The sequence below is a fragment of the Ostrinia furnacalis genome, unplaced genomic scaffold, assembly GCF_004193835.3.
Source record: "Ostrinia furnacalis isolate ACB-3 unplaced genomic scaffold, ASM419383v2 OfSCF1848, whole genome shotgun sequence".
Taxonomy (NCBI): domain Eukaryota; kingdom Metazoa; phylum Arthropoda; class Insecta; order Lepidoptera; family Crambidae; genus Ostrinia; species Ostrinia furnacalis.
Window position 1 is genome coordinate 89,570 of NW_021132087.1, and position 27,865 is coordinate 117,434.

At 37.2% G+C, this 27,865-nt stretch overlaps 1 protein-coding gene across 1 annotated transcript; it reads right to left on the reverse strand.

The window, feature by feature from the left end:
• LOC114353847 (dipeptidase 1-like) lies at positions 1-24,510 on the reverse strand. The gene is made up of 4 exons (XM_028305971.1): positions 24,490-24,510; positions 24,017-24,193; positions 21,988-22,072; positions 1-80 (listed from the first exon to the last, which is right to left on the reverse strand). Exons 1-4 carry the CDS (start codon positions 24,508-24,510, stop codon positions 1-3), a joined length of 363 nt encoding a protein of 120 aa, XP_028161772.1.
• Between the last annotated feature and the right edge of the window lie 3,355 nt (positions 24,511-27,865).

The window sequence follows — 27,865 nt, forward strand, 5'->3', positions numbered from 1 at the left end:
TTACCTGTTCACGCCGTCGAAGTCGCCGCCAATGCCGACATAGTCAGCGCCAATCATCCGCTTCACATAGTGGAAATGTTCTGAAAATAATAATTCAAATTATTATCACATTTGCAAAACCCTAGAAGAAGAATACTGAAGATTGAGCTCAGTAGCGTGTATTGCCTGTTTAGCATTACTTTTGTCGCATTGTTTTTTTGTGCGAAATATTCAGAAATTTTAGTTTGTTGGAAACAAATTACCATTGCGTCTTTATGTCACTTTAGAGTTGCTGATAATTCATCATGTACAAGTTGCAATGTTGGTATGGGTTTCATAAGGGCGAGTTAAAATTCGTAGAATATAAAGGATTCAGTTAGGTATAGGTATAACACTTAGGTACAACATTACATAATATTTTACTTTGTATTGTGCACAAAATCGAGTAGGTTGGTATTGTCTTTATTTATATAGAATAGTGTTTTGTTTTGTATTGTGCCCAAATAGCAGTCTTAAAATGGGTTTTCGAAGTATCTAAAATAATAGGCAATTATAAACTGCCTTTCGGGTTAACGCTTTGTTTTCATTGAATTTAATAATGTTCAGTCGGTTTATATCCACTTTAGTTAAGGTGCCCTTGCCATTTGAATGTAAATGAACCACTAAGTGTTTAGGTTTAAAAATATTTCAATAAAGAGTGCTATTCTTAGTAGGTACCTAGATTCCTCGTTTTTCTATGTAATAACTGAGGGCAGAAACAAGGTTTCTGTCTGCTGGTCATCATAACCAAATTCGGAACCGTTATACAAAGTGATTTCCATTTATTTGTACCACCTGTGTTCCGATCAAATGTCTATAGTGAACATTTGTGGTCCTCTTGGACATTCCATTAACAAGAGATGTAAGTATACGGGCGAAATACTGGGTGGATTTTTTTTCTATCTACATATTATTAATACTTCCCTTCAGGTGGCATAATAAAATTCCACCCTGTGTAGTGTAAAATAACTTTTTGGAGGCAAACTGCAACAAACTCGCCCGCTTGTTCATTTCAGAGCATTCACGCGGGTCGTGTTAAAAGTGCGCTAAATCGCAGTTAATAGAGATGGCCTGTTTGTTTTCCCTTTCCACGAAACCTAGCTGTGTTGTATTTTCGCTAAACTGTTAACAGTTTTATTTGTAAAACATTTTGTTGATTGGTCTATGATGAAAGTTATATACATTGGTCTGCTTAGCTGGTCTGTAATAGGTATTTCATAGAAAAAGAAAAATAGTAAATTAATCTTCCCGATAATATTTCTAAATAAGTAAGATAATGGATGTCCACGTGGAAAATTACAACAAAGCTTAGCTTAAATATCAACTAAGTACCAACCATTCATATTATTTAATTTCATTGCTAAGAAGAAGCAATAACAATCAAGTATAATTATTCTACGAATCAGCTCGTTGCAGCGTTTATTTACGGTGAAACCTGTTGTTTTTGTTTAAGCGTCAACACGCTACCGTGGCGCTGCTCAATATGTCCTCAGCAAAATTTTCGTTAAGAGCAAAATTCAATAAACCCAAACGAGGTGAATATAATACCTTGTACAGTCAGCACCAAGCGATTATATTCTTGTCTATCTTATGCGGTAATACTCGTAGGTACCAAATTGCTTTGAAATTGTAGTCTAATGTACTGTCGACTGTACGGAAACAGATATTAAAATGTCTCCCTACATAACTTAGTAATCAAGGATCTGTTTATTCACTTTACCAAACAAAAAGGCTGTTTTGTGTATTAATCCTAGCCTAAATTCCATATTTTTCAATTAACTGTAACTTTAGTTGCTTGAAAACCAAAAATAAAGACGAGTTATCAAGAATGTGGCATTATAAGTTTGTATTGCCATACAAAATGTATGTAACAATTGATTTATCATAGCTCTCTCAACTGATGACATACTATTGTTTTGGCAAATTGACGTGGGTTTCATGACGACCTGTGCACACCTTCATTATATTGTGTTTATCGTGATACACAGAGACCAATGGCAGGCAAATAATTTAATGGACATACCTGATGATAATCAAAATCATTCATACTCATACATAATCAATACAGACAAACCGTATTTAATTTATTACTGTATTTTACTTTAATTAAATCAAATAAATTGCTATTGAAATCAAGTTCTCTTTCGGTTAACCATTTAATTATCATAATTATCATTATCCATTTCCTAGAATTGTGACCAATATTTTAATTGTATGCTTGTAAAGTGAGAGAGATTTGAATAGTGTGGAATTCGCCAGCTAGCTGTGGTCAGTGATGGACGAAACCAATTTATTCCAGAAAATAAAAACTATTCCAAATGGTTTTACATTTATTCTGTAATCCAAAAACTCGACTAATGGCATTCACGTTTTATTATACCATATTAAGCATACAATGGAAAATATTTGCTTCGTATATTTTCGGATTCAGCGTGAAATTCCAGCAAGTTATAAGCGCAGTTCCAATTTGTCTTTTTATAATATCTTTTATAAAATATTGTTTGGTAGGATTTATAGCCCGTTAGTTACCCATAGTATCTTTTCATGTTACATTTTTGCTTTGTTAATATGTTTTTATGAGTCATGCTAAGCATATTATTAAGGCATGTATTTAAATGATCTTTTTAAATTAGCAAAAACGGCAAATAAAAAAATCTAAATGGTCATCTATTTTAATGATTGATCCTCTTTCTTTGAGACATAAAATAAATGAAATCGATCGATATTTTAACCTCTTTTGAACTACGCAAAAAAAATTTGAGATGTAAAAATTATATCTGATCGTTACTTGTTGGTCCTCAAAAATAAAAGAAATGAGCACCAAATATTTAATATTGTGATACTTTTTTAAATAATTCGATTTGTATAAATNAAATCGTGTTTCCATCCGTTAATAGCCCTAGAAAATATCCTCAACTATGCCCAATAAAAATCTTAGCCTTTAATTTTACTGTTTAGTACCTCAAAAATGAAAAATGAAAACCTCATTTTCGCCATTTTCTCTGCTACCCGGCCTTAAATAGTGTTCCATTTCTCCAAACCGTTTTTACCTACGCAAATCATGTCTTACTTCCGCGGTACTCCTGCCCACGTATTCAATCCGCACGTGAACTCCATGTCACGATGTCGCCACTAATTAAGGCGCACACGACACGGGAGCGCGTCATGAACCGACACGGGATCATGACATCATGACTGCTGCAGCAAATGAGAGCTATTAGTACACGCCACGCGGAACCAAGGAAGGGTTTGCCATCGTCTTGGGACGCAGCGAGAGACGCGCTTTAGCGGGAGCGTAGAGCGGGTACAGTAAACAAACTTGGCTAACTCGACTATATCAAGGCGCACACGACACGAGAGCGCGTCATGAGCCGACACGGGATCATGACATCATGACTGCTGCAGCAAATGAGAGCTATTAGTACACGCCACTCGGAACCCAGGAAGGGTTTGCCATCGTCTTGGGAAGCAGCGAGGGACGCGCTGTAGCGGGAGCGGAGAGCGGGCACAGTAAACAATCTTGGCTATATTAAGCATAGGCGCACACGACACGAGATTGCGTCATGAGCTGAAACGAAATCATGACATTATTATTGATACAGTAAATGAGAGCTATTAGAACCAGTAGGTGAAATACCAGATACAAACAAGATGTGATACCAGGCTCCTGATAAAAAACCAAGCTTCGGTGATCGAATGAGTGAAAGCAAAATAGTTTTATGGAAATTCATACTCTTCTTGACAAAACGCTCAGTAGTTACCTGGATATTGTTATTTTATAAAGATAATTTTAAGGTATAAATACCTAATGATAGAGGAAATAAGAATCCGCTACCTCTTATGTTCCACAGACGTTGCTAGCCGTAACATGGGAGATCTCGCAATTTGTTACATAGTCTCACCAGGTAACTGTTGTGAAAACACAATTATATTTACACCATAATCGGGGTATAGTCGTCTGTCTAAACGTAATTAAATACATTATTTTGATTATCTTGGTAACAACTAATTAAAGCTTGTAAAGCAGCAAATTAAATACAAATAAAATATTTGCGACATGAAAATATTCCTCTTCTATAATAACTTCTTCTTTTTCTTCTTTTCTTTTTCAGCCAAATGACGTCCACTGCTGGACAAAGGCCTCCCCCAAGGTTTTCCACAACGAACGGTCCTGCGCTGCCCGCATCCAGGCTCTTCCCGCGACCTTTACCAGATCGTCGGTCCACCTAGTAGGAGGCCTGCCCACGCTACGTCTTCCAGCCCGTGGTCGCCACTCGAGAACTTTCCTGCCCCAACGGCCATAGTCTCTGCGAGCTATGTGCCCCGCCCACTGCCACTTGATTTTAGCAATTCTGCGAGCTATGTCGGTTACTTTGGTTCTCCTGCGGATCTCCTCATTTCTGATTCGATCACGCAGGGAAACTCCGAGCATAGCCCGCTCCATCGCCCTTTGGGTGACCTTGAGCCTTCTTATGAGGCCCATAGTAAGCGACCACGTCTCATCAGGTCCTTACGACCCGATGTCGCACTAAAAGTAAACAAATATCGTTTAGTGCTTTTATCGTGTCTAATCAACCCGTTGACAGATGACTTTATGGTCACTGATCACGGTCGAGATCGGTATACTAAGAGAAAATCAATCTTGCGATTTGAAAACAAAATAAAGAGGTAAAAATTATGATGTCGGGTTCAGGGATGTCAGAAGTAAGAAATTATTTTACATAGCGCCTCTAGTCCCAAACTAAGCAAAGCTAGCAATTTAAACAAACATGGCAATGTACCATTCTGCTTGCTTATTGGCCGCTAAGCCCTTGGCCAACTCAGTGACCAATGACGGACGATTGTCACTCAACCACAAAGTACCGAGTAAATTAAATATTAACCAATAATATTTTTAGTTAGATCAAATATATTTTAAAGTTAAGTTATACATAGATCGAAATGTATTTATTAGGTGATCAATATTAAAAGGCAAACTTGATATAAAAATCATCAAATTAACAAAATTAAAGATCAATAACTAAAAAAGAGGATCAAATATTATTTTTGTTTACCAAATATTAAAAGAGTATGTTAAACATAAATATTATGTCACCTTAAATGAAGACCATTTATAATTTATCCGTAGATCAACTAATATAGACCCAATAATTAATATAAAGATAAAATATAATAAAATACATCATTTATATTTAAAAGTGCACATACAAAAAAGATCAATTAGTTTTTAGAGGATCAAATAATATTGTCCCTATTATTAAAGCCAGTCCGGCGCGCTCTTTGTACTGAATATGTTGTATCTTTTACACAATTAACTCCGTAATTTGAAAAAATTGAAGCAAATGTTTATGAAATTAGAGGCCGTGCCGTGAATGTGTGTGAGATACCTAACCCTTAGGCTGAGTTGCACCACCTAACTTTAACCGTAGCTATAGGTAGGATAACCGGTGCTTTTTTTGTATGGAGTTTGACAGATTTTTGACGTTTTTTAAAGATAAAGTAAGATGGTGCAACCCAGCCGTAAACTGCGGGCAAACAGCAGGCGTGAGTTTGACGTGCTGTGTCTGCTGTTTGACAGGCACTGCTCTACTACGTTCATAGAGCTGCTGTATTATCTAGCACCAATTTATTTATTTATTTGTAATAGGTATACAAACAGTTTACAGTCTAGGCTTCATTATTACGATATTAAGTTCCCCCAAGCTTCTCCAACCTGTCTGTGCCAGCGTGCCTCTATTAGCCTCTGGTAAATTAGAGGGCCGTGCTCCTACAGTCGAGACAAAATGGATGGTTACTACTATATGTAAAGGTTACTGATTAGTACACGTAAATTATTTGCCATCTATTTGTTCAATCAATTGAGTCAGTTTATTAAAGCATTTGCCTTTAAACTGCCTGAACTCTTATAATGAAAATTAATGTAACTATGTCATGCCAAAATATGACGAAGAGCTCGCAAACTAATAGGAATTGATTATGCTAATAAACTCCCATCTTAATTCTAAAACTAAATCTTGTCCGTCGTCCCTCCAAGTTCTGGTTGAATAAAACCACTAAGTAGTGGCTGTCAACTATTGTGCCAAACCGAAGTGTGGTGGTGCCCTAACAACACTCGATTGAGCACTTAAACGCTTACGTAACCGAATCAGTTTGAGGTAGAGTTTAAACACCGAATCAGGTTTTCCGTGAAGTTCCGTTATCAGTACAACGTTACCCGATGACTGCCGAATGCTAGCAATCTCCATTAGCTGCGGCTTGCATTGTTAACTGAAGTTAGCGAGCGCTGGTGAAACTTGCCTTGCATATATTCACTAAACTGGGATTTATGATCCGAACTGCTAACGATTAAACTCAAACTGATCTCTCTTTTGTTGGTGGTGTCTTTTTCTACATTATATCTGTTCGTGCGCTTTGTTCTTGTGAACTATCACTTTAGTTAGATTTCATCAGAAACCAACCATTCAAAACTAGTAAATATATTTTAGGAAATACATTGTATGTAGGTAGGGTACACGCATATATTTTACCTATATTTTAAACTATTGAAAAACCTAGCATAAAGGACAGCGAACTGCCATTGACCGGAGAAGACTATTTGAGACGCAAGGAATGGCGAACGTATGCGAATGAACACGAGCAACATTTGGCTCGCGAGCAACCGTTTATGATCAGTGACAGACTGTTTTATCTGCAACTTGCATTATTATCCGACTGCGCGACGCAAAGGAGTAGTATTGTGTTTAACAGCCTAGGTATGTAATAATGTTCCTTTGAAGCATTGAATGGCATTATACATAGAGACAAAACGCCTGGGCCGATTTTTATGATCCGCACGTCAATCGATTTCTCTTAGTCCGGCGAGTGTCACTAAATACAATTATGACGTTAGTTAAAATTCAAACCATTTTGAATGGCGTCCACGCCATTATGTGAAAATGAAAAAAAAAAGTCAACAAACTATGGCATGTGGGGTATCGTTAGATTCGTCTAAGAGTAGGCGCACACCGTTGATTTTTCGTCGGCCGATAGTTTAGTCGGGCAGTTGATCAGTATGGGCATGTATGGGAGTGCGCACACTACGCCGATTCGATTTGGCCGATTCTTCATACAATTTAAAATCGGGCACAACTATCGGCCAACTAAAAATCAACGGTGTGCGCCTACTCTTAGTAGTTTGAGAGTGACAAAGGGTATATCAAAATTTGAAAATATTAAAACGACCGACTTTTGGCGGCATAATGTCTTAAAAAATATTTCTCAAAACCTATCGAGTGGCGTATTAAGACTTTTCTATATAGCTTGCAAAAATTTATATGTTTTAACTAAAAAGATAAAATAAAAATATTATTGTTGATCTTTAACATAAGTCGTTGGTGGAGAGGGTTAGAATGAAAAGATTAATATTTTAAGTAATATAAGTCATGTCTAGTAGAGAAAGTATTTTATCTAAGTATAAGTAATTTTACATGACACACAGATGGATTATAAAGCAGCCAACGTCGCGGAACTAATGCCAAGTCCCAGCACACCACAATTACTTATTACGACATATTATTATCTAGTGGCAGGTTCAGCGAAAACTACTCAGCCAATGTAGAGACAATTCATGTGGCTTCCTGAAGACACGGCTTCGTGGAACAAGGCCGTCGCGGGACATATTATTCGCTCCTTAGCGAATACACGTCCGCATTCTCAGGCTTAAAGCTTTTTGTTTCTGAGAAAGCGACTTGATATCACAAATGACTTACTTCAATGTGTTCAGATGTGTGTCGACTTACAATTCAAGTAATTGGAGTCTTCTATTAATTTTAGAACACAAAATTCACGTTAAGTTAACTATACAGCGCTATAAATTCATTAATAGATAATAGAAAATGTTATGTAGGTATTCTCTATGAGTATTTTCATTAATCATCAATATTATGTTATGTAAGTAAGGCATTATCCGTGATATTTGCCTACCAGAGTAAATACGCATAGCCATTATTGATAATATGAAAGCTGTGTTCATCAATTACAATAGCTCTCTAATACGGAATTTGGAGGAAATTATTATTAGTACCGGTGAAGTCCAATACAATTTCATGTTGCTGTATGTGATGCAATGCGTTAATAATATTGGTGTATGCCGATATACCTACTTCTTATTCTACTTTAATCATTGACGAATATCGACTCCATCACTTTTTGGTTACACGCACGTCACGGTGTTGGAATGGCATGCTTTAGCGAGCATATGAATTCGCATCGCGTTTTGGCCAGCAAATCTCATTTGGAGCTGATGAAAAGCAGCTTGACAGCGACAAGCGTTTTGTGTGAGGTGTGGAGTGGCCACTTGTGACAGATCAGTGCATCTAATTTCCGAAACCATATTGAATGAACTAGGCTTGGGGTCGTCAACCTTTTGAACTGGAAAAGTCAAAGTATCAATTTTCATAACGCGCTAATTTTATATGTAGAGTCATTCGTTATTGCCATTTTTTATATTACAACTAACGTGATCGTGGTGGAAAATTGCTTATTTTGTAAGGCTTTTGATTGAAATTTTGATTGATTGAATTTGAAATGTAAAATGAAGAGTCGCAACTTCGAAAGATATTTTGTGACTCATGAGCCACTGGTTGCCGACCCCTGGCTTATGGCACAATCTCTCTGCTATGTCGCTTAGTGAATGACTTGTCAATAGGGTTTACACACGAGTAACCTATTAGTGTAGAACACATCAACTCGTCAATACCGAGGTATAAACCTGTTACCTATACCACGTGTTCATATCGTTGAACAATTACACTTTTTACGAAGTAAATAAAACAGCAATATTTTTGAAATAACAAATATTTAACGAGTGAAAATAACAAAATTGTATACATGTCAGACCTACCATCACCTAAAATGGATATAATTTTTTGGCTTTTCAATATCGAGTGTATAGTAGTATTGTGTATTTAATGGGAATATTTGACTTAAAATATTGTAGGTCAAATCAAACAAGAAAATAACTGTCAAATCTGAAAAAGTGCGTCAAAAGATGGAACCCGGCGATAAATCATATCTACCTACTTGGTAGTGCTTCCGCTATGTCGAGCGCAAAGCAAACGGTGCTCCTAACACACTTTCTGGAAGAATTCAGCGAGCGTTTACACTGTATACGATGGCAAGACAGTTTTAGGACGAAGTAGTCCTAGTATGTTGTTGGGATTTTATGGAGTAACAAGACTTTAAAGAAACTTCGGTCGTTGTTGAACTCATTTTAACTAAAGTTGTGTTAAATCATGAAATATCAGTCTAAAAACACTGGTCACACTTACTGTTAAAAGTATTGAAAAATATTTTGTATGTCGTTTAATATCTGTTTATTTAAATAAAATATTATTACCTTTTATTTGCGTCTCACGCTTAGCGCCTGTGATATGAATGCGCTGTAAGATTTGGCTCTTTATAAGATTTTGTAGGATTTACGAAGTGCTTGAATTCAAATTCGAATAGGTACGAATTTTCTCCAATCATAGAGGGATTCGTAAACGATTCGTGCGATTTCAGATGTGAAGTTGGAATTCAAACGTTTCAAAAAATACGTATCTAATTTTCCAAATTGTCTCAATCGAGACTTGGCACGTTTTTCAGGATTATTTTAGTTAGGTTATGCATTGCTGTGAAAATGTATTCCTTACTTTGCTTTTTGACTTCACATACATATGTATATAATTAGACTTATGGTCCATCCATCTTTATTTCTGGCCACTGCCCAATAAAAGGAAAGCGGAACAAATTTCTTTTTTGACAGCAGTTGGGACTTTACGATAGACATTAAAAATTAAAGTTAATTGAGAATATAGGTAGGAGCGGCTTGCCACATTCACTTGTTTTGTGTCTGACAAAACAAATGAATTTCCTAAAGAATTGTTACTTCATAAGAGTGACTGCAATAACAATATCAATAAAGCTGCATGCACACCAGCAAGATCTTAAACTACCTATTGATATACTTGTGGTGTGTGTTTAACTGGCAGAACGCTTTGCAATAGTGCGGGATGCGGATGCGGGATCATTTGCATGCGCTAAGCGTCCCGGCAACGTGCCAGCGATTACTGAAGACGGTCTGAGAACAAACCTTTCAAAATGCCAACTATTTAAAACTCTCACCTCATTGAGGGTAACTGAATAAGCTGCCAACGTTTATCTGCTTATTCAGATAAATAGATAAATACTAATTGTAGTGTGGATTGCGGTTGCATGCTGTACATCACGATGGCACGCAATTATTTGAAGTATTTAATTGAAATAGACCACAATTCAAAAGCATTCACAGTGCATTCGTCTATGTTAATTCATTTTAGCGAAAGATACAAGCATTTATGGGCTTTTTAGAGTATCTCAAATATGTTAAGTAGGTTGGTATTTTGTTACACATATAAATGGCACTGTAGGCGACAGCAAGACGTGGTGGTAACATACCATAGTACCACATTATGTTCGCGAGCATAAGTTCTGTTAGATTTAAAGATTGTGTCATTCTTAGGCGAACCGACCACTATTTTCCCGAAAATTAATATGATAAGAAGGCAAGCCCGATTATCTCAGTCAATAATTATAACAATATTAATTTAAATTTGAATCTGATCATTGGTTTGGTTGGTTCATTGGTTTAGGTCTGAAAGCGTGATAGACAGACAGAGTTATTTCTGCATTTACAATATGTATAGGGATGGATGCAATATCAGTTTCAGAGCCAAGATCGATGAAATTATAATAAACAAAGTTAATGAACCTGTTGTTTATGATCAGGCATATTTAGCGTTCTAATTTAAAACTAGTGGTGCAAAAAATGCAGCCTTCGCGTAATAAAACCCGGAGTAAAATGCTTTCGAGCATTAACTAGGACAACACAAGGGTTTCAATAGTCTGGTGGTATTATCCAGTATTTTTTGTTATTAAAGGATTACCTAACCACTTGAGCGTAATAACTAGTGCATTATTCATTAAAGCAGTACCTCAAAAGCTTTTTCATCAGGACGTTGCGTTGCATTGTAATGCCACATTTGCCATAACGTATTCAAATCTTCTGATGATCATTCATCGAGTTATTAGTCTCCACTTTAGTTGGGGCGAAGCCTTATGTTCGCATATTAGCTCTTTAGCCGCCTTTTAAGATATCCTCGGTAAGGGGGGTGGTCTTTAATAACTCTATCGAAATCACACGGCTCGCGTATTAACACATTTAGAGTCACTAAATTCAGAATATTAATTACGATGATTTGAGGTAACGTAATGCAGGTGGCTTTAGCAACTTTACTATCATTATATTTGACGTCATAATACCATTACAAGACGTTTTACCAGTCGCGTAACTTTCCTGCAATTACATATGCATCCTATGTGTTAGTTTCTCGCCTGTAACTGTAGATTGAATTGTTGGTGTTTACCCAACAGCATCCGAAGCAATTATGCGGGATGCGCCGGCGGAATCCGCCCCGTCTCTTAGCGACGAGCATTTGCATACGCTAAAAAGGCTGCCAAAGACTCAAGATTGTTTCGAATTAAGCATGCAACTAATCGAGCTGACTATCTCGACGTTAATCGATGTTGTGACCTGGATGCATGCAAACGACCGTTTTGTGTGCAGTCTTCTTTTATTAATGCATCCGTCATTAAATGAAAACCTCCTCATTTTGTTGAATTCGATTAAAAAGAAAATGTCAAGTATGTAATTAATGTCATCATCATCACATCGTTTCAGCCATAGGACGTCCTACTGTCCCACTGCTGAACATAGGCCTCCCCTAATGCTTTCCATGTTAATCGATTGGTAGCGGCCTGCATCCAGCGCTTCCCTGCTACCTTTACGATGTCGTCGGTCCATTTTGTAGGTGGACGTCCCACGCTGCGTTTTACGGTACGCGGTGTAAAAAAATAATGTATTTATTGACTTTCCCCAGACTCTTCACGTAGCAAGTTGCAGTGTCAAGGATAAAGATTTTCATCAAATAAATGACTAATAAATTCAATTTTGAAAGACTTCTAAGGACGGTTTGAATTGTAATTTCAATATGTTATAAGAAATAGTGTATTTGAATTGTATTGCTACTCAAATAAATTGGTATTCAAATACGAGTACATAAATTGCTTTCAGACTTTTTTAAGGATTTCAACGAATTTAACTTTTGATTTTGTCTAAATTAATGTGAGTATGAATAGCAATAAAAATAACAGTTTGTATGTTCATTAGCTATAAAAATTATACAGTGAAAAAAAAATGTGACAAACTGAATTTCACGCGAAGCCGCGGGCAAAAGCTGTGTAAATATTTCAGCCGCAGCTTATGTGACAGGCCCCGTGACTTGGGGTTTATTGCATTTGTGTCTGTGTGCGTTCTGTATCTTGTTGTTGTATTTATTAATATTAAATCTCGCTTTGCAGTGAAGCAAGTTGATAATAAAGTTTGGAGTTCGCGGACTGTTGATTAATTTCGTAGCTCGCTTGGGACTCACAACATGTTGCCTTAAGACATCAAACGAAGGTGCAAATTCTGTAGCCAGAACCATTTCTAGTAATACGAGTAATGGTAATGTAACGTAATAGGTAATCACTTTTTGTACACTACGAGTAATATCCAGTACATTAAAAGATTTTTGTTTAAAAGTTCAATCTAAAATATAAGTTTCATTTGGGCCCGTATTACTAAAAACATTTTCCAATATCAAACATAAGTAATATCTGTCGTGTGATTGGTGTGGGTAAAAAATTGTTTTAATCAAGGGCTGGAATCTATAATCTGCCTGGTAATTTGGTTGTTTATTAAAAGAATACTGATAATTTAAATAATATAGTTAGTGTCATTTAAAATAATAACATTTTAAATCGGTCTTTAAAATATAACACTGCGGAACAAAAAAAATAAAAAAATCTGCGGCATCTATTTTGTTAATGGATTTAGTAAATACTTGTATTAGACATAAATGGTGTGCATTTACTTTCTTTGGATTGACTCTGGTTCTTGAGATAAACGAGACACAAGAAATCAATGAAAAAAATTAAACGACCCTCCCTAAACTTATATTAATTTGATTATACCCATTAAGTTTTATTTTCTACTCATGTATTAGTGTAGTTGTAGTTACAACAATTTAGTAATTAGCTACTAGACCTTGACATTAACAGTTTGTGTCTTTTAAATTAATTTTTAAAGAGCTTTTTTGTCTCAAAAATATGAGTTCATTATGAAAACCTTGCTTTTACAATCCCAACAGTTTTTGTTAATATTTGGCTTCTAAACTTACAAAAGCAAAGAAATAAGATCACGGAGGTAGTGATAAATACCTACCAAGCATACTTTCTTATAAAACTTCCATAAAATAATAAATATTGGAGGTCCAATATCGTCTGCAAGACTCGTGAATACTCTTTGCCATACTGGAGTCAAGCTGGACGTAAAGGACTTCAATTTGGAAGGCCAAAGATATGAACTGAGCTTTCTAATCACTTACGTCCTGAAACGTCCGTTTGAATATGGAAAAAATAAATTCGATTGACCGCAAATCCGTACTCTTATTAAGACACTGTATTTGTAAACCACATAACACAAATTGAATCTGAAGCATGGCTAAGCTTTGTTTTAGTAGTCAAACAATATTTGGGGAGTCATAGAGCACCAGACTTTTCAGAATTGGTTGCTAAATTGTTTTAAAAATTTAACACATTAGTATCTAATTAGAGTATTAATTATTTTTTTTACAAAAGTCATTTGGACAGGTTCTCCCATAATCTGGGTGATTACAGTGAGGAATAAGCAGAACGGTTCTACCAGAACATCAGGATAGTGGAAGAATGATATCTACGGTCAATGGGACCGCCAGATGATGGCTGATTACTGTTGCCATAATTATGGAATTTTCCTGACCAAAACCATAACATAAAAGCTTACAGAAAAAGCTTTTTGTAGTTTTTTTTTCTATTATTTGATGAAAAGCAAATATATTTTTAATTTTTATATCGTTCTTAAATAGGATCTTAGTGTAAATATTTTTTTTATACAGATTGGTGTTTTTATTTTGGTTTTTTTCATATAAATAGTTAATAGTATTTATCTCAAGATCTAGAGTCAATTTGTCAAATCTAATATTTTTCTAGAATGTGTAATGGGTAAAGGCGTTCAAATTGTACAGTGTACTACACCCCATACCAGTTGAATCGGAATAAAGGGGTAGCCCAAGGCCGTAATCCGATGCTGGTATGATGTGTGCTCCCCGTGAAGACTTGCAGTGCAAACACCGGGCCCCAAACAAAGGGCGTATTTCACGCTATAATAGAAACTAGGGAATGGAAGTTTGCACACCTGCGCTATTTTGTACCATGGTTTGGTTGAACGCGCTAATCTCAGGAACAACAGGGTCGATATGAAAAAATATTTTGTGTTGGATAGTCCATTGATTGAGGAAAGCTTTAAGCCTATATAATATCACGCCACGATCAATAAGAGTGGAGCATCAATGAACAATGTTACAAAAATGTGGAAATTTTTTGAAACTTATTGTCCACATACTTCAACTAGCCTTTCAGTTAAGAGGCAGTTATGGTATCCAAAGCATTAGTATGCACGAAAACCACTTAAAATATCGTCAAATTAGAGGTTAGCGGCCACTTGAATATTATGAGCCTCAGCCAGTCTACTTAAGAGCCCTTCTCAGATACCTAATTTTAGAAGCAACTGCTTATTTCTTCATTTATATTTTACATCACGAAAGCAATGACAATTTACTAAGAAACAGGGCATTAATATATCTAGTTTATTATCGTAAATATTTTATTAACAACATTATTTAGCTCTATTTCACAGCCATTACTTGCCTTTGTATAATAAATCTAGTCTTGGCTTCTAAATAAAAAAATCAAAAACTGATCAATAAAAATTATTTAATTCCTACATTACCGGTAAGTCCTGCCTACAATATAAACCACAGCAAATAACCTCATTAGCATTAAATCCTAAAGTTAAATAAGCAATTTTTAATTAATTTATTCTTTGAATTGATCATATTCAGCATTGACCGCAATGTAACATTTAGATTTGGTATAGTTATTTGAACTATTCGGTTTACGTTCCAACCGCATTATTATAACCAGCAAATATTCGTTAAATTCAAACCATGACGTGTGGTATGGTACACACATTGCTAGCTTTACCACTTACCATCGCATTTTACCGGCTAGGCTGGTGCTAAGAAGATGTGGAAGAAACAGGCACATTACTGAGTATGTTTGTCCAAAGAGATTTTATTTATTTAAGAGTAGAAGCCCTCCTGTAAAACGATATTATACCTACATTCAAAATTAAATAATGTTTCTGTCCTGACTTCGGAAACCGAAATACTAATATTTGAATTTGAATATCATAATAAAATGATATTTACATTAATTTATAAAACTACGAGCACGTGTGAAAGCCAAAATGTGAATCAATTTAGTGGCTGTAGAATTAATGTTAAATTATCCAACAACATACGTCGATGAAATTATTTTCATTTGGTGGTAATCAAATTAATTGCGCTATGAACGTCATAATGAATAAACAATAACACTACTACAATAGAATAAAGTGTAGATGACGTAATACCAAAGTTTATTAATATTTTTTGCTAAAATAGCATTTATGGCGGCCGGATATTCACTGTCGAGTTTTTATAATTCTGCGTGTATGTTAATTTAATTATAATAGAGTATATTAAGCACAATGATCATCTTTCAAACAATAAGGAAATGCCGAAGTAAGGGAAACTATTTGAACTACTAGACCAAACCAATTTAAAAACACAGAACATAATTCCATTGAAAGGGTGCCTGAATTAAGACTAGTCGAGCGAGCGACTAAGGTGAGAATCGCTATTGAAGTTGTCTAGCGGGAATCTATAATAATAATAATAATAATAACTTTATTTGTCCAAAACACAATCGTGATGTTAAATAAGGTACATGTTAAAAATTTATGTAGTACATTGGTAGGCGAGATTGACAACTACCCTCCGCGCTAGTAATAAAACTGTGTTGCGGCAGAGTAGTGACAGCACGTCGTCCATGATAGCCACATAGCACAATCAAAACAGACAGTACACATTCGCTAGGTTTACTCGAATGTGTAATATTTATAAACAAATTAGTTATTGTGATAAAATAAAATATTGTGTCAACCAAATGATGCAGTTTATGAGCAAAAGGATATAATGATAATATAATTTAGGGTCTATGTATAGTATTTTTATCTAATTAAAATATTTGTAAGACGAAATAAATGCATATTATTTATTATATTTGAGTACGCCAAAGTAAAATACTTTTTTTTAGTATGATATTTTAATACTTAATAATATGATAACGTAATAATATACCTACCTACAAAATCGCCATTTTAAATCATAGCGTACATAGAATAATTAATAAAGTTTTATATAATGTAGATAATATAAAATATATAGTCAGTAATATGCCTCATATTTTCAATAATTTCTCTGTAGCTTCATAATCTAGTTTTAATAGTAGGGTTGTTATAATTTTTTTGCATGTTATGTACGTTACATCCCGAATAGAAGTAAAAGCAGAATTAATTTTGTTATACAGCCAAGGGCCCAGATAGGGTAAAAAATCGCGTGCGAACAAAGTTTCTTCGAGGCCTGATGCTTGCGCGGCGACCGCATCTACCGCGCGCTCACAGACTACATCACCGTCACCATGGGCGAGGAGTACATCACGCCGCCCGTCATCAGGTCGGTGCCCCAACAGGCCTGCCGCGACCCCCTGCGGCCTTCGAGGCCTGATGCTTGCGCGGCGACCGCATCTACCGCGCGCTCACAGACTACATCACCGTCACCATGGGCGAGGAGTACATCACGCCGCCCGTCATCAGGTCGGTACCTCTTGAGAATAGAGTTGAAATCTAAAAAAATATAATTCAAAGGTGACTGAACGACTGACTGACTGACTGACTGACATACTTAGTTGTAGGCGATGTAGGTCGATGGGTGAACGATGATGATAAATGAAATGAAAGTCCAGGTAGGTACGTTGAAAATGAAGGCGCGTCCGGGTGTGCGCACTAGTACGTTCGCAGATCACGAGAGTTCGACGACGACTGGCGGCTCNCTGCTAACTTTTGGCGCTTGGGAAGGAAGAGGATTGAGATTTTTGTGAGCCTTTACATGAATGTAACAACATGGCCTGATATGTAAAAGATTTCACAATAAAAAGCTCTTTGCAATTCAACCTAGGTACGCAACCTATTCCTGATATTGAGTTAGGTCATGCAATAATGCATGGTTCCGTACTCCCATACGTTGTTGTAGGCGATGTAGGTCGATGGGTGAATGATGATGATAGGTGAAATGAAAGTCCAGGTAGGTACGTTGAAAATGAAGGCGCGTCCGGGTGTGCGCACTAGTACGTTCGCAGAGGGTGAGAGTTCGACGACGACTGGCGGCTCTCGGCCGCGTGTGCGGCGCGGTGAGCCGCTAGAAGCTTCTCACCATAAAAGGCGAGAGGCCTCCGGCCAATCAGCGGGCCGCATTGCTAACGGCTAGCTCGGAATGTTCTAGGCGCGCGATAATATTATTACCTACGCGCGCACCCAGATTCGCTTACTTATTTAATTATCCAAAATCACATACACACAGTGTAAGTTCGACATGTTCAATTTACAGTTGACATAGTTAAATATATTATTATTACGGTGCAAATATACCTATTCATTGATAGGTACATAGGTACACACACATAGATACATAGTTGGTGGCCATCGTCAACATCCTCCCCCCTAGTGTCGCTTTGCGACACTCATAACCAAGGTTAAAACTACGCGCGTCACTCACTGGTCACTTCTTCGCAGCCATAGCTGTTGGTCCCAGACCTTAGTTCCAGTTGGCTCAAGCACGGTTAGCGTTGCGCGGTTCCAACAAGTTTCCAATATGTAGGTATTGGGATAGGACGATGTCGTAAAAAAAAAAAACGGTAAAGTAGGTATAAACAAAGTAACATTTTCAAAAGCACACAGGTAAATAACATTAACAATTAATATTTATGTGAAATAAGTCAACCTTTACAAAATAATTACGACCTGGAAAATATCTTTCAAAACACAGATTTCAATACAAACAGGTATTTTGATAAGAGTCCGGCAAATTAGTGACGTCATGACTCATGACTCATGAGNCCCAAGTGGGGCCTGTTCGCACGCAACGAGTGCGAGCGGGACCGCGCTACCGGCCAGCGCGTCGGTATTATTACAACAGGCAGCGGCGACGTTTTGAGTTGGTTCACGGGATTCATAACACAAGTTTGTGGTAAAGCAAACAGATGACTTATTTACCTTTTTCGTTGTCCCGTGCACGCACCATCCTAGGCTCGTTTTCGTCATGTATGGCTCACCTGGATTTCCCCTTATGCACTCAATAGGAGCGATTAAGTCGCAATTGTCTTGCCCGATTAGTAACATAGGCTGGGCATTACACTTACACAAATCAATGTTTACACATTCATATTTACAAAAATCAACATTAACTACACTTTGCATTGGCAAATTGAGTTTGGAAATCTTTCTAGCTTGTAAACTAAAACGCTTATTGTCCCTATTCGCGATTTCAAAGTTCACTATCTCCGTCTCACATGATAGTTCATTGTCCCATGCACCACGAGCGCGCATGGTATGAGGCGCTCCGTGCAGTCCAACCTCATCCGCGAGTCGCGACGCGATTAACGAAACGGTCGAACCGTCGTCTAGCAAGGCGTGCGTGTGCATACTGCCTTTCGGACCGTACACTGTAACCGGCACTATTTTCAGTAGTACTTGGGACTCGTCGTTGCACTGAAGCGCGGTGGTATGGTTTACGGTTTCGCAGTCACTCTCACTGAGATGCTGTTCGTCGCGTTCTAATGCCGTCTGCTGCTGGGGTCGCGGGTTCGACCAATGTAGAAGGCGGTGGTGGCCGAGTCCGCAACCTTCGACGTCACACTCGGGGGCTGTGCACGTAGTATCGGCGTGTCGTGGTAGTAGGCATTGAAAACACAGTTTCTCTGTACGTGCGAAGCGCCAGCGATCCTTGCGTAGGGCTCGCTTGAACTTTAGGCATTGTTCAAGTGAGTGTGTTTGTGTTTTACAAAAGTTACACTTGTCGTTGTTCTGCTCGTCGTTCGTAAAGACAGGTACATTGTTGTGTGAGCTTTTGATGTACTCTGGCTTACGTCTGGCTTCGTGTTGGTTGTGTACGAACGAAGCTAACACCGGCCGCGGCTACTTTTTGTGCTTCTAGGTATAGAAAGTCTGATAAGCACTCTAACTTAGGTTTCTCGTGTAACTCGCGGTTGGTGTAAGCGTAGTCAGCCCACTTGGTCACGAGTAGTGTAGGTAACTTTGACACGATGATGTTTACGAGTTCGGGGCTCAGTAGGTACTCGCGTTGCTTTATCGCTCGGGCGGCTGCTACGTGGTTTTTGATGTTGATTGCGAAATGCACTAATTCGGTGTGGTAACTTTCAGGTAGTGGTTGTATCTTCTTGAGTTGTGACACTATCTTGTTCATGATGATTTCAGGTCGGCCAAACCGAAGCTCTAACATGTCGATTATTTCATTAGGTGACGTGCAATCGATGAGTAGCGAAGATACTGCGTCTTTAGCTTCGCCTCGTAGGCATTTACGAAGGCGCCACATGTTCTCGGTGTCGGTGTATTTACAGATCTCGGTGGACTCGAAGTATGCGTTCCGGAACTGTAACCAGTTGAGGGGGTCACCGAAGTAAATGGGTAGGTCTTTAGAGGTGGCCAATCTTGACAACAGTTGGTCGTTTTGGTTCATTGCAGCGGCGTTGGAGATCGCAACTGTGAGTGCAGCCGCCAGCTCTTGTATTTCAGTACGCTGCTGGGGCGCGGTGCAAGTGACTTTCTCCTCCCGATGTGTCGTTGCAATGTGTGATGTGTCAAGCCAAGCTTCCACTTTCTCAGACGATGATCTCACACTCCTCCCCTCCGAGCCCAGCTCGGCAAGGTCGGCGTTCTATGTCAAGTAACGATTTACGAATCGCCGCCTTCTTCGCGGCGGCTTCCGCGGCGGCTTTCGCGGCGGATTTTGCGGCTGCTTCTGCGGCTTCGATCGCTTCGATCTCAATTTCCGCCCTCTTGCGTGCAGCTTCAATAGTGAGTCGCCGTGCTGCAGACGATGTGCGCGTGGACTGGCTGCCCTCACTCTTCAACACTTCACTAGCGACTTTCACTTTGTTTGTCTTGTCTTCGTCCATCATTTGTCGGCGTGTTTTAACAGCGGCGCCGCGGGGGGAGCGAAGCAAAGACATTTTGGCGGATCACTGTGTGTTCACTATCGTAAATTCGGCTCGTAGGACCACTTTGTAGGCGATGTAGGTCGATGGGTGAACGTAGGTGATAGATGAAAATGAAAGTCCAGGTAGGTACGTTGAAAATGAAGGCGCGTCCGGGTGTGCGCACTAGTACGTTCGCAGAGGGTGAGAGTTCGACGACGACTGGCGGCTCTCGGCCGCGTGTGTGGCGCGGTGAGCCGCTAGAAGCTTCTCACCATAAAAGGCGAGAGGCCTCCGGCCAATCAGCGGGCCGCATTGCTAACGGCTAGCTCGGAATGTTCTAGGCGCGCGATAATATTATTACCTACGCGCGCACCCAGATTCGCTTACTTATTTAATTATCCAAAATCACATACACACAGTGTAAGTTCGACATGTTCAATTTACAGTTGACATAGTTAAATATATTATTATTACGGTGCAAATATACCTATTCATTGATAGGTACATAGGTACACACACATAGATACATAGTTAGTTTCAGGTTAAAGGCAAATTAGATTCATAAGTAACTACATTTACATAATTAACAATATGTAGGTCTATCAACTACCTACTTCTGGTGGCCATCGTCAACAGTTGTAATATCCGAATAGAATCCATGGATACTGGATCCAATCGGGTTTCCAATCATGGAATCCGTCTTTGTACGCACTATCATGCGACTGTTCCGTTCGGAACAATAGACGTTGTGGCCGGTGGGGTACAAATGTGCAATGTGGTACAATCGGTCACCGATTCCAGCCGTGCCCGGTTAACTTTGCGGGCAAATGATTTAACGATACCTTTTGTTGGCCCATTGATTTTGCATTATTGTCCTCAGATATTTAATCCTAACTGAATGGATGTTTATAACAGCTCTTTCATGCAAAAGCTGCTGAATGTATGAAAGCTAGTTTTTTATTAGTGTTAGTAAACATTATAAACAACATAAAGATTACATGATGCAGATTCAGTTTCATTTTCTATTAGCACCAAAGGAGCATTTTGTATATGAATTTGCCTTTTGAAACAAAAACACCGCGACAGCGAGGATATTTACTTAAAATGAAGGATGACATTGCAAAGTAGGAGATAAATCTAATTACATCTCGCATTTCCGCGACACCGTTAAGGTATCTAGATATTTTAAGAAAACAAGATGAATGTAATCACGCTTTACGGCTGCTTTTCCTGTAGAGAAGTGCGAGGTAATGGGGCGGAGTGCCAGCTGTGACAGCTGACGCTGTGTGCTTCGTGTAGTTAAAAGCTTGCTTGAGAAACGAATAGGGACTTATCTTACTCATAACTCTCGATTGCTTTGAAGTTCAAAAGAGTTTAAAAGAATCGTTTATCTACCTACCTTTTATTTCTAGCTTTGTATCTCGCCCAGCTCTCATGAACACACAACCTTAACCGACCTATTGACTGTAATTTTATCACGATTGTTTGAAATCACGACTCCCTATAAAAAGGGTCATAAATGTGTTGTCTTGGTTTTCATACGCTTCAGTACTTAGGTACTTTTGTAAAGTTATAGTAGTAGCAGTATGTAGTATCGTAGATGTAAAGCTTTCACTAGTTAACTAAAGTTATCCTGCGATTTACTTAATTTAGGTAGTAAATTGAATAATGACTTACCAGCCACATCAGAAAGAGTCGCGTTCGGAGCACACTTGACGAAGTCCGGGAAGAAGTTGATCATGATGATGCCGCCATTCTCCTTCTGCAAATGAATTACTGTTATATTCATGCCTTTTTCATAATATATAAAAATGGAAAAGGAAAGCAGAATATTAACATTTGCTGGTGGACGTAAACACTAAAAAAGGCTCGTACATTAAGCTCTGTACCAACTAATGGAGTTGTAAAAGGTATCTTTTTTTTTGCAAAAATGCTGGCTCAGACTGTATAAAATACTCAATATTTATTTTTAAAATGATACAGGGTTTTCGACTTTAAATTGTAAGTAATTTTGTAATACATCATGCGATATATTTATTATTATGCCTTGATGTATTACCAAGTAAAATACTTATTTAAAAATATTACAATAACTCATTTTCCCGCCAACAACGTTCTGTTCTTGCAAACAGATTGTCCATTCTGATTGAAATTTTATAGCGACAACAATTACCGGAAAATTCATTTGTGCAATTGTTTCAACTGTGCAGCAGCAGGTTTATTTTCGTTTTACTATTCATTAGTAATTTTATGCTCCATGGGTAAATTTCCATTTAACATTAGCAGTTAAATGATAAAGTAATGGATTTTGTCACAATGATAAAAGAACATTGTTCATTATTAAGAAGGAACATGTAAATTAAAAATATTTTTCACTAAAACATTACATAGTTGGAAACTAAATAACAATTCTGTTTAACGCTTCTGGCTAGCTGCTAATAAATTGGTTTCAGTTTTGTTCAGTCCAAAAATGAATAAAATTAAAATTTTTTTTGAATCGCAAATCAGTTTTAATAGAAAAGGTATCACAAATAAAAAATTGTATAAGCAAGTTCTAGTACATAATAAGTACCTCCTATTGATATAAAAAATCTATCTTGTAGTATCTTGCAGGCTTGTAACATAATAACACAATCTCGATAAAAATATAATGTCAACATCTCGCACATAATTATTAATTTTAATGGAGAGATATCGTGTTACATAAAATAAAAGGTACCAGGAGTTTTTGAAGTTGGCTAAAGTTACGTTGAATTTCACTGTAATATTTGTTCTGATACTGTGAAAAATATTACGACCCAAGATCGATGAAGTTTTATCTTATTTAATGCTATTAAAGTTTCTGAATGCCTAAAACCAGAAAGTTTGTATAGTCAAGATTTATTTGTCAAAATAACTTTGTGATATGCATAAACGAGTACCACAAAACCGCGTTCTAGCTTTATTCAAATTGCTTTAACATTGTCAACTTCTGCACGACGACATAGTGACTAAGCTCGTTCCCCGATAACAGTCTTATTTCGTAAAACTTGGAACATTTTCTGTTCGCAAAAATTCAGCAGAATAATTTAAGGTGCCGCTTTAGAATTCCAGTACGTTAAAGGGAAAATATGCACCACTTTATAACGTGGAGAAAATTTTTCGAAAGTCGTCGCTGTAAGAAATTGTAAGAAGGAATTTTATTATATTTCCCGGGACGTTGTTAGTCAGAATTAATTTTGAAATGGAGGGAGTAGAGGTGACGCAAATGCATTGAAAAGGCCTCCCGTGGACCATCCTTTGAATATTAGCGGCAGTATCGGTAAGTAATCACTTCACGGGAGTCACAATATCCCATTACATCCAATTATGTTTATGGTGCAGCGTTGAAACTTACAAGAAGATAGCTAGTAAATGTAATTTTCTTTCGTTGCTTTTCGGTTCAGACCTTGAAAATATCAAATGTTATAATAACAAATTATGCTCATAGAAATTGTTGATATTCGAATCAGATACTGTAATCAACAAGCACGTTTCGATTACGTGCGCAGAGGCTGATAGAGCTAAGAGCGTGAAGATGTCAAGTGGGTACCCTACTACAAATTACAAGTATACGAACCAAGGTGATTCAGGATATCATGAAGCACGTTGCGCTTGTGGGGGCGAAGTCTATAGACCAACGAGGGGACCAACTTGTCGGAAATCACTATGGAATACGGATAATTACCAGAGACTGGATGATGTCATCAGGCACATTGCGCTTGTGGGCGCAGAGGCTGTAGACCGACGAGTGGCTGAAGATGACCGGAGCCCGTGACACCCTGATGGCAGCTCGGGTGCTGTTCTCTCCCACGTGGGACAGGTCTACCAGCATGCCCAGCCGGTTCATCTCCTTGATCACTTTCTGTTGGCAATGCACCGGTGAAATACATGTTTTAACAGGTTTATGGAAATACACATAGAAGCACTAGCAAGACACATTTATGAACTCCGATTCAATAGATTTTGGAAATTTTGCACATAAGACCAGGTAAAAATCTCGTAAGGAGATTAAAATTTTAACTCAGTTTGTTTTTCGTACGTCAACCAAATTATGGTTAATTCATTTCACTACATATAAGATTATTCCATATCTTTTATCAATCTTTAGCTTTATTTGCAACATTTTACCAATTTCTGTTCGAATATAGTACTACATACTGTTGACTGTCTTAAATCCATTTAGATATTGGTTTATCGTGAAATCGCCCAGCAATATTCTAGTCTAGAATCTCAAGCACCAAATATACTATTCCTGGCATGAATATCTAATATCACCTAAGTGACAATGGCCTGATTGTTTGCTAAACCAACCGAAACAGCCACAATTCTGTAGAATACTTGTCTATGGCACAATTAGGAGATTCCAAACATAGACTCGATTCCTTTGATATATTGAAACCGGCGGTGTCGATAATTAAATATACATAGAATTAAATATTAATTGTTGTTAGAGAATTTATGTCATAAAAGAGTTAACGCTTAAAAATATCATTTGGTCTCGTCAAACTGTTATGAACTTTTTGCATCGTACTCGTAATACAAGTGTTGACTAGTTACAAACCGAATTAATAAAATTAAATTAATTATCCTGTGTGCACAAAACTGCCGTGTAGCCGTTTTAAAAGTTGATTTAAAACGCAGTTTTATAAACTGTTTTTACTAAAGAACGAATAGCATGTAATAATATGAGTTATAATAATGTAGTTGAAGCGAGTACACCGTGTTAAGGCTAACTATCTTTGGATTGCACCAAGTTTAATTTGCCGAGAACTACGAGTGGATTAAATTTCTTGTTCAGTACAAGATCGTTTCCTAAACAATTTTCATATCATTCGAGCTGAATTTGCCGATGTGATTGACTACCTATGTTACATTCAAATACCAATACATGTACATGAATATTATACATTTGAAATAAAGATGAGGATTTATTTGTGTTATTCTGTAGTTGAAAGGAAGAAAAAAGCGCCAAGAGTTATTTTACAAAAGGTAGGTAGGTACGCCGTTTTCGATTTTATACTGTATGCTTTGTTTGTTATCTCGATTTGAGTCTTATTTTGTTTCGTTGACTGTCATTCCTATTTGGGTCGTTTGATTAGAACAGTTCCACAAAGAGGGAACTTAGTTAGCCCGTTTGCAGTCTAGAAAAACTATTTCAATAAATAGCGGGAACACTTTAGTTGCTAAGTAAAATTAAACACTATGACATGTATGTAATACAAAACAAACGCACGGAATTTTTAACTAGCACCACATTGAATTCAATTGAATTTAAATTGCGTAAAAAGACAGTATTTTCCAGAAAAGATAAATTTGCTGGCAAATACACGTTTTATTCATATTTGTCAGCGGATTTATTTAAGATTTAGGCGCGTATGATTAACTTATTCACTGCCCACAATGTCGATTCAGAATATTCTAATTCTAAGGGAATAATTTACCTGTGGGAGACGTTTCTGAGAGCTGAAACCCAAGAGAGATTTACCGCCTTATGTGATATTCCATGAAAATAGCAATTTCATACTGCTCCGAGCGTGAACCGTGACTTCGATTGAAAGTTATCTAAGATTCCAAGATTTGTATTTCTCGGATAGTAATTCCTTGAATAATTTCCTAAGCCTAAATCTTGGATCCCCGAGGGTTAAATGTTGTAACGAGACAATTTACTAGTAGGAATTATAACCGAGCTCTTTGCACAATTAATTATTTTTCAACTCATTGCACACTGCTCTAAAATGCTCGCTGTAACGTTAACCTTATGAAGTTTAATAAATTGGTTTTGTAAAGTTACTATTTTAAGCACTTTGATTTTAAAACTATGCTTAGTTTTATTTACTTTTCAGTGTTAATTTTCAGAAATACGAGTAGGGGAGAGTTCGGTATATTCATAGCTGGGCACCGTTAATCAAATAGTTAACTTCGTTAATCGTTAAACCGTTAATAAAAAAATTAACTTCGTTAAACGTTAAAACGTTACATTTCGCAAGATTTAACGCAAGTTAACGTTAATCGTTAATCCGTTAACACATGATAAATAATGATAATAAAACGAAAAAAAATAACTGTATCCAAGGTTCAAATAATTTCGAAAGCTTGTAGCGCGCATGGAATTTATTTATTCCACTTTTATGTTTGCGCTACAAGCTTTCGAAATTATTTGAACCTTGCATAAGTACAATTATTTTTTTCGTTTTAGTACAACTGCATTTCAGAATAAAAGCTTGTTTTTAAAAAAGTTTTTAATTATTATAATTTTATTCTACTTTTTACTCAATCTCAGAGCCTTGTTTCAATTACAATACAATTTAGCACCAAAGTGCTCGAAAAGACAAATCCAGCAAACCCAAACTCGATAAGTTTCCACCGTTTCGTTTAGGAATTCCTATGGCCACCTCCTGACTCCATCATCAGGACCCTGGACATCATCCAGTACTAAATAATAATAATAATTATACAAAATCGAATAGTACCATTCACAAGGCAGTTATACAATCAGACGAAAACTTTACCCCACTTAACCTCTTGGATACAGATAAGATCTATCAGACAGCACAGCAGGTAGAGCAGGAAAAAATAGAGACATGGCGAAAGAAACAATTACATGGCAGACACATACACGAACTAGAGCAACCTCATGTAGACACTGAGGCTTCCAAAAAATGGCTTAAAATTGGTTATTTGTTCCTTGAGACTGAAGGCTTTTTGATAAGCCCCAACGCACAGGATGATCGCTGCCGAAAATGCCATAGATACCCGGAAACCATTCAACACATTATAAATGCATGCCCATTATTAACCCAAAATGATTACACACACCGGCATAACCAAATCGCTCACTATGTTCACCAGAAATTAGCTATTAAACACAAACTAATTTCCGAAAAATCTAAACTATATTATCAATATGAACCGAAGACTGCTGGAGAGTCCCAGTTACAGAATGTACTTTGACTGAGCCATCTTGACAGACCGCACCATTCATTGCAATAGACTCGACATCACCTTGGTAGACAAAGTTAATAAGATTGCATATCTAATAGATGTAGCAGTACCTAACACCCACAACATCAAAAATACTATTTCGGAAAAAATACATAAATACTCAGAATTAAAAGAAGAGATACTCAGAATTTGGAAGCTTAACAAAGTTTACATTGTGTCACTGGTGCTCTCCAGCACTGGAGTCATACCTAATCATCTGCTTAATAGCCTTAAAGTTATAGATCTCCACGAAAATTGTTATATCACGATGCAGAAAGCGGCAATACTGAACACCTGCCGTATCGTTAGGCGGTTCCTACAGGATGAACCAACTATTAATGGAAGCAGCCTCACGGCAAATATTTGATAATTCTATGGATCAGATACTTGGCTTGGCCCGTATCTGGTCTAACTTTAACAGCATTAATGCTGAGATATAATATATCACATAAAATAATAATAATAATAAATACTCATTATTGCACACCAGATAAAAAAAACAGAAAGAAAAGGAACACATAAGGTATAATTAGGCGGTCTTATCGCTATGAAG

Bases quoted from the DNA above. Each gene is read 5' to 3' on its own strand.
- LOC114353847 (XM_028305971.1), bottom strand. From the start codon at position 24,510: ATGGATTTAAGACAGTCAACA. The intron at 22,073-24,016 runs GTAATTATCCGT...ATTCATTTGCAG, and splicing joins ATGACATCATCCAGTCTCTG to AAGGAGAATGGCGGCATCAT. The intron at 81-21,987 runs GTAAGTCATTAT...TATTATTTTCAG, and splicing joins GACTCTTTCTGATGTGGCTG to AACATTTCCACTATGTGAAG.